At 36.5% G+C, this 8,556-nt stretch overlaps 1 protein-coding gene across 1 annotated transcript; it reads right to left on the bottom strand.

Annotated features, from left to right (window-relative positions):
• Positions 1 to 5,599: 5,599 nt before the first annotated feature.
• Positions 5,600 to 7,832, bottom strand: LOC124941901 (pentatricopeptide repeat-containing protein At2g36980, mitochondrial). The gene has a single exon (XM_047482278.1). It carries the CDS (start codon positions 7,579 to 7,581, stop codon positions 5,902 to 5,904), a length of 1,680 nt encoding a protein of 559 aa, XP_047338234.1. The 5' UTR covers positions 7,582 to 7,832; the 3' UTR covers positions 5,600 to 5,901.
• Positions 7,833 to 8,556: the final 724 nt, after the last annotated feature.

Genomic DNA, 8,556 nt, shown 5'->3' with positions numbered 1-8,556 from the left:
ATGTCTACATCAATATTAATCTGTTTTACATCAATATTAATTTGCTTTACATAAATTAATCATAATATAGTATTTGAGTTGTTCATCATAATATATCTAAACAGCATTTACATTATTTGGACTCTTATGAATATAATTAATTAATGCAAATTAGCTCTTCCCACTGCTCACGACTGCTTTTCAGACTTTCAGATCCATATAGGCTCAGATAACAATTAGCAAAAGAAAATGAGACGAGGTAATGTTGTGAATCTAATATTCACAACAATGAATATTCTATTTCCAAAGATGAGGATTCTCTTTCCAAAGATGAGGATTCTATTTCCAGAGATTAGGAATCTATTTCCAAAGATTAAGAATCTATTTCCTAAATTTATAATTTGTTAGTCTATAAATAAGGATAGAATTGTAAGGAGAGGGATATGTTTTTGATATTCTAATTGTTATACTTTCTCTTTCTAATTATCAGAGTCGTCGCTCCTGGTAACCCTAACCCTAAAAAAACTCCCAATTTTTATTCAGTTTGTTCTTCTATTTATTCTGTTCTTCTATTCAATCTGTTCTTCCATCTATTCTGTTCTTATTCTGTTCTTTTACTCATTCTGTTCTTCTCTATATATTCTACGAAACTATTATTGTGGGATTTATATCGTGATTGACAGTAAGGTCACGACAAGTGGTATCAGAGCTTACGATCCTCGGACTTCCGCTGAGAATGGTGAATTCACGTAGCAACAGTAATGAAGAGATGATCCAGAATCTGACCGAACGCATCGAGACGATGGAATCACAAATTAATGATAAGTTCCAGTTATTGCAGCTAGAGAATCTCAAAAATAGGGAAAAACTTCTCGTAACTTCGAGATTATGCAGAAAGATAACGCTGAAAAATTTGAATCTATGATAAGGCTGTTGGAATCCAAGAATTCCAACACAAATAATAAATCAACCGAAGACCAAGGAGGAGGTTCAAATACACCTCCACTACAGCCGAGATCTGGATATGGAACAACCCCGTATGAGAGAGATGGAATTTACAGAAGGCCAGACAAACAGCCGGTCGGACAAAATTTCAGAACAACTGGGACCCCTATCAGTATACAGAAGAAGCAAATGACAGGTCCTAATTCGATACGGACGGCGGGGGGTATGTCTATTAAGCAACCACGGATGGATCTGGACAAATTTGATGGTTCAAACCCTAGGGGATGGATCAGAAGAGTCAATAAGTTTTTTGATCACTTCACCATGCCTGAAGAAGAAAAGGTAAGCTACGTGTCTTATTTTCTTTCTGGTGAGGCTGATGTGTGGTTCTACGATTATCTGATAGATCATCCATTACCAAATTGGGAAGAATTCTCTGAAGAGGTGTTATTGGCATTTCAAGAAGAGGGACACCAAGATGTGATAATAGAATTTAATCAGTTGAGACAGACAGGGACTTTGAAAGACTATATCTATCAATGGCGAGAGCTAAGAGCATTGGTTGCAGCTAAATGTTTTCCACAGAACGACGAATACTATGTGAAGAGTTTCATGGGAGGCTTACGACCTGAATTGAGAGAGGTTTTAAAGATGGCAGGATCAGTGACATTAGATCAGGCAATAAAACTAGTTAAGGTGAAGGACGAATTCCTCGAACCTCTTGGTAAGGAAAAGAAATTGTTCACCAAATTGTCAACTCAGACCTCTAATGAAACACAACCAAAATCTCCATGGAGTAATAACCAACAAGGTACGTTTAAACCAACTATTAACGAAAATACTACTGAAATACCAGTTAGAGATCTCACGTTTGTAGAAATGAGAGAAAAACGTGCTAAAGGTATTTGTTTCAAGTGTGACGGAAAATATTGCAAAGATCACGTTTGCCCCAATCGTCATCAGTTATTCAATATTGAAGTAATGGAAGACGAGATAGATGACTGGTTTAAAGCTAAAGAGGAGTCCAAAGCCGAATATATCTATGATGACTGTCTTAAGGCTAAAGAGGGGGCTAGAGTCGAAGGAGTTAACGACGGGGGTTCGATTTCAATGCACGCTCTTAATGGGAGTGCTAATAATGCTACGCTCAAGATTCTTGGGCAGCTCAAGAAAAGGAAAATCACTATATTAATTGATAGTGGCAGTACGCATTCGTTTATTGATGAGGGTACTGCATCTCAGTTGGATTGTGTCACCCTCATAGGCATTGTTTCCTTTAGAAAACAATCCAACTGAGATGCAGTACCCTCATCAATAAACGAATGCGTACTGCCACTATCAATTAATATAGTGATTTTCCTTTTCTTGAGCTGCCCAAGAATCTTGAGCGTAGCATTATTAGCACTCCCATTAAGAGCGTGCATTGAAATCGAACCCCCGTCGTTAACTCCTTCGACTCTAGCCCCCTCTTTAGCCTTAAGACAGTCATCATAGATATATTCGGCTTTGGACTCCTCTTTAGTTTTAAACCAGTCATCTATCTCGTCTTCCATTACTTCAATATTGAATAACTGATGACGATTGGGGCAAACGTGCTCTTTGGATTATTTTCCGTCACACTTGAAACAAATACCTTTAGCACGTTTTTCTCTCATTTCTGCAAACGTGAGATCTCTAACTGGTATTTCAGTATTATTTTCGTTAATAGTTGGTTTAAACGTACCTTGTTGGTTATTACTCCATGGAGGTTTTGGTTGTGTTTCATTTGAGGTCTGAGTTGACAATTTGGTGAACAATTTCTTTTCCTTACCAAGAGGTTCGAGGAATTCATCCTTCACCTTAACTAGTTTTATTGCCTGATCTAATGTCACTGGTCCTGCCATCTTTAAAACCTCTCTCAATTCAGGTCGTAAGCCACCCATGAAACTCTTCACATAGTATTCGTCGTTCTGTGGAAAACATTTAGCTGCAACCAATGCTCTTAGCTCTCGCCATTGATAGATATAGTCTTTCAAAGTCCCTGTCTGTCTCAACTGATTAAATTCTATTATCACATCTTGGTGTCCCTTTTCTTGAAATGCTAATAACACCTCTTCAGAGAATTCTTCCCAATTTGGTAATGGATGATCTATCCGATAATCGTAGAACCACACATCAGCCTCACCAGAAAGAAAATAAGACACGTAGCTTACCTTTTCTTCTTCAGGCATGGTGAAGTGATCAAAAAACTTATTGACTCTTCTGATCCATCCCCTAGGGTTTGAACCATCAAATTTGTCCAGATCCATCCGTGGTTGCTTAATAGACATACCCCCCGCCGTCCGTATTGAATTAGGACCTGTCGTTTGCTTCTGATTACTGATAGGGGTCCCAGTTGTTCTGAAATTTTGTCCGACCGGCTGTTTGTCTGGCCTTCTGTAAATCCCATCTCTCTCATACGGGGTTGTTCCATATCTAGATCTCGGCTGTAGTGGAGGTGTATTTGAACCTCCTTGGTCTTCGGTTGATTTATTATTTGTGTTGGAATTTTTGGATTCCAACAGTCTTATCATAGATTCAAATTTTTCAGCGTTGTCTTTCTGCATAATCTCGAAGTTACGAGAAGTTTCTTCCCTATTTTTGAGATTCTCTAGCTGCAGTAACTGGAACTTATCATTAATTTGTGATTCCATCGTCTCGATGCGTTCGGTCAGATTCTGGATCATCTCTTCATTACTTTTGCTACGTGAATTCACCATTCTCAGCGGAAGTCCGAGGATCGTAAGCTCTGATACCACTACAATTCTTCATCTCTTAGTACAGACAACAATTCTTAGTCCTTTACAAGTAACCAATACTATATTTACACATATACTGAATATAACCATGTAAAAACATCATGATTAAAACAAACAAACTAAAATCATATCGCACATCACCACTATATTTAGGTCGTGCAAAGTTGTGGACACCTTAAGATAATAACCATTTTGATAATTAATACATATAATTGCATTCTATTAAGTTGCAACTGAAATAATTCTAAAATCAATTTGAAAAAATATGAAATTTCAGTTTCTTATCCAACCTTACAACTCATTTAATTCAATTTGGCCTTAACAATGGATCATAAATAATTTACACAATCTTCCTTGATGTTTGAACTACAACATAAAAAAAGATTCTTCTACAAATGACTGAATTATTTGTTTTTGTCCAAAAAAAGTATGTTGTACTTTAATTGTAAAACAGCATTATATCGTATTGTTATTAGGCTTATTTGAATACAATTCACTTCTGCCTTAATAAGTCACCCTATATTTTTACACAACCTGACTAATGTTTCAGCTAAAACGTGACATATTTTCAGTTTCAAATGACTAAGAATTGTTTGTTCTGTTTTGCTTAAAAACAAATGTAGGTTGCCCTGCTCTTACACAGCATCACTAATAACCTACATTTTTTATTCTAAACACAAAACTAGCCCCCATCATCTAAATTGAAGTATATAGATTCAACATTTTCGCCAAAAAAAAGTATATAGATTCAACTTATAATTAAATAAACTACTTTCCATGAAGTTAAACATCATCAGCAGTTTTGATTTTGAAATAGACAACTAGAAGTTAATTTACATGCAATGAATAAATGAATAAGCAAGAGTAGAAGAAATGAGGGGAAGTATGTGAAGGTGGAGAGACGATTTGAGAAGGTTGAGGCTCTTAGTAGGGAAAGCAACACCCTCAGAAGAGGTTTCCGTATTTCTCACATAAATATATTATTGTTGTTGAAGAAATTGTATGAGCTATGAACAGACATCAGAAGCCCGTATGGTCTGGAGAATCTTAATAATCAGTGTTGGACCTTCTACTATTGAACTTTGTAGATAATAACCAAACGTCTCAATCTGTAGTCTGGTCACAATCGGCAGAGAGGATAGTCAGGAGTGAGCTCTCAATTTAATTAGCTTGGATTGTATTAATAAATTGTTATATACAATTACTAATCCATAACTAATATATATATATATAAGAAAAGAAAATAAGAACATCTATAACAAATTCAGACGATGACAGTTCAAAAGAATCTTATTTTGCTAAGAATTGCAAGCTCATATTTCTAAAATACTCATAATTTATTTGTATCTCGAATCTTATTTTGCTAAGAATCTCTGAGAAAAACGCAAAAACCAGAAATAGACTTTGGTGTATTAAGACAAGAAGCTCAATTAACATCTGAAAAATAACTAACCTTTGAGGAATTCTGAAACAGAAAGTGTAGTCCATTGAAATGACAACCTTTCAAATAACTACTACTTTCAAGGTAGATTGCCAATGTAGATCAATCGGTTAATGCATAAATTGGTTGAGTTGTTGAGTAGAATGAGTAATATTTGGTCGGGTAAAATTCAAATATAGGAGACGTCCAATTAGTCAATACTTTTCTAGATCAACAAGAGGAGTACCAAATGAATTGCTCATTTTTAAACCATGAGCCATGGGTATAGTAGCAGGCTTAGCAGTTGCTAATTTAACATCTGCAATGATATTAATTAGCAAGAATGTCATCAGAAGACTTACTAATTTTAATCCCAAGATAATAACACATCACCCAAATCATTAATGGTGAATAAAAATTAAAGATAATTCTTCAAATTTTTCATTTTCTGTAATGAATCACCCCCCAAGAGAACATAATAAACATATATCAAAATAGCAGTAAAGGATATGGAGATTCTTTTTAACAAATAGGCAATGATCATGTGGAGATTTGCTAAAACTAAAAGCCTTCAATCTACCATTAAATTCATTGTTCTATTGGCGAAAAGCCTGCTTCAACCCATATAGGCTTTTATGCAGTTTACACACTAATTTCTTATCCATACCATAACCTTGTGGAGGAATCAAATAGACCTCTTTATCAAACTGTCTATGTAAAATATAACTGTCTAGATTAATTTTGGACTTTATCATTGAACTAGAGTGGCACACCAGAATTTCAAGTGACCTCTTTTATTTCAATCCAGCTACACCCGGGTGTTTTCCTCAACCCTCGATCCGCCATAATCTTTCTCGTGATCTCGGCTTCTCTCCACATTCCACTCGCACAATACAAATTCGACAACATTACATAACTCATCTCTTCGTTTTCCATCTCCAAAGACAAACCTGCCTCTTTCGCCAACTCCTTCGCTTCTTCTGAGTACCCACCTCGTCCCAACAAATCAACCATGCACGCCACATGATCCCTTTCTGTGTTCACACCGATAGAACAAAAAATATCTCGACCTTCTTCTATTAGCCCCGAATAACTACAACCCATCAACAAAACAATAAACGTAACCTTATCTGGTTTCATCCCAAATTCCATCATTTCATTAAAAATCGACAAAGCTTGCTTGCCCCGTCCGTGTAAACCATAACCAAATAACATCGTGTTCCAACTTACAATATCCTTTTCAACAATCTCCGAGAACGCTCCATTCGAATCGTCAATCTCTCCGCATTTCGCATACATGTTAACCAAACCATTCCCAACGTAAGTCGAAGAAAATAATCCGTAACGTATAACACAACCGTGAACCATTCTCCCACGTTCTAGGCTAGCCAAGTTAGAGCAAGCGTGCAGGGTCGCCCCTAAAGTGAACCCGTCAGGTCTTGTAGTACTACCCGTTTTTGTTTCTCTTGACGACATCATTTCCACGAAGAAAGAAAAGGATTTCTCGTCGTGCCCGTTTCTCGCGAATCCAGATATCATCGAAGTCCATGAAACAATGTTCTTCTCGGGGGCTTGTTGAAAGGCGAGAAACGCTTTTTCGACTTCGCCTACTTTCATGTGAGCGTCGATTATCGCGTTCCAAGAAACCTGGCTTAAAGTCTGAGTAGATTCGTACACCTTTATGACATCGTCGTGACTACTAATCTTAGCGTAGAAGCTTAAAACCGAGTTGTTCGCTTCTAACGCTGTGCTCCAACCGGTTTTCAAAATAAACGCGTGCACCATTAAACCATAAGAAGCTTCTTCGTCTGACTCAGTACAAGCGTTCATTAGAGCGCTTAACGTCCAATGATCCACTCCACAAGAACATTTCAACAACATTCTCCTAAACAAATCAATACAAAATTCGACGTCTCCGATTCGAGCATGGCTAGAAATCATTGTATTCCATGCTATGTTTACTTTACTAGGCATGGTATGAAAGATTTCACGAGCGATTCCCAACCGACCGACGTTTGTGAATGCAAACAGTAGTGAACACCAAGACACTTCGTTTTGATGGGTCATCTGGCTGAAAACTTTACTAGCATTTGAAGGGATTCTGCATTTCCCATACATATCAATAAGAGAGTTGTTTACAGGTAAGGATGAATTACATCCTGTGATAATAACTAAAGCATGGAGTCTCTGCCCATGTATGAGTTCACATGAACCTGCACAGGCGCTGATGGCGGAGGAGAAGGAGAAGTGATCCGGCTTGTGATTAGATATTCTCATGTGGCGGAGAAAGCAGAGAGATTCTTGACATAAACCCAGTTGAGAATATGCACCAAGCATAGCATTCCAAGCGATTGTGTCTCTGCTTGGCATTCCATCGAACAGTTTACGTGCGCATTCAATGCGACCCGATCTAGCCAAGGCTTTGATTGTAGAAGTCGAGCGAACCAAATTAGAATGCATACACTTTCTCTACTATCAGCTGATGCAAGAAATCCCATCAACCAATTACTCTCAACTCTAGGGTAAGGTGTATTCGAATTTCGAAGATTCAGTGAAGACTTCAGTATGTGGAAAAGGGATTTAGAGAATTTGATATGGAGTTGAATTGAAGAATCAACAAATATAATCTGAATATATTAACTGCATAATCTATGCTGTGGATCATATGCTTTCATCGCGTATTACAATCGTAGAGCAAAATTAAAATAAATTATTTTTATTGAAATAAGATTAGTTTAAGTAACTTTTATATTTCAATACTTCAATGCCGCCACATTTGGTTCATATATAAATTGTATAATTAATTTATAATTTTAAAATATAAAATTAAATTATTTAAAACCAAATACAATAAAATAATAATAATTAATCACATAATTAAATTATGTGTTTTATTTTTATATAATCTTTCAATTTATTCTTCATGAGACCTTTGTAAAACAAATTAGGATCCAATGTTGGTGATCCTTCTTATTCATTAGTATCACGATAAAAAAATATATATATATATTTATTTAGGGACATGTTCTCTCTGGCCAATTCAGTCTGTGTTAGGGAATTTTGATCAAATGACCTCATATGGTTAATTTTAAAAATAATTGGCCTCCAATTTTTTATGGGAAGAATAACCCTTTTCTCTTCGCAAAAGATCAAATTACCTATAATAATTTTCTTCTTTCTCTTCTTCTCCCTCAAGGCAACGAGTCTGCTATCCCTTCGACGTCTCTACTATCCAAGCAAAGCAACGTCGGACGTCTGCTTCTGCTTCCCCTCCCGACGTTTAATATCCCTCTGACGACTATAGCATCTACGCAGAACTGTAGCACCTGACGACTCCATCAAGTTAGATCTCCAACAAACGCAGATGGGTAAGTTAGATATTGATTGGTTATAGCTAAAAACACTTGTTATTAATCAATTGGGATCGCAAGGTGC

The sequence above is a fragment of the Impatiens glandulifera genome, chromosome 6 (genome assembly GCF_907164915.1).
Source record: "Impatiens glandulifera chromosome 6, dImpGla2.1, whole genome shotgun sequence".
In the NCBI taxonomy this organism is placed as follows: Eukaryota; Viridiplantae; Streptophyta; class Magnoliopsida; order Ericales; family Balsaminaceae; genus Impatiens; species Impatiens glandulifera.
Note: the sequence above shows the minus strand (reverse complement) of the source record. Positions and strands in the feature narration are given on the sequence as shown.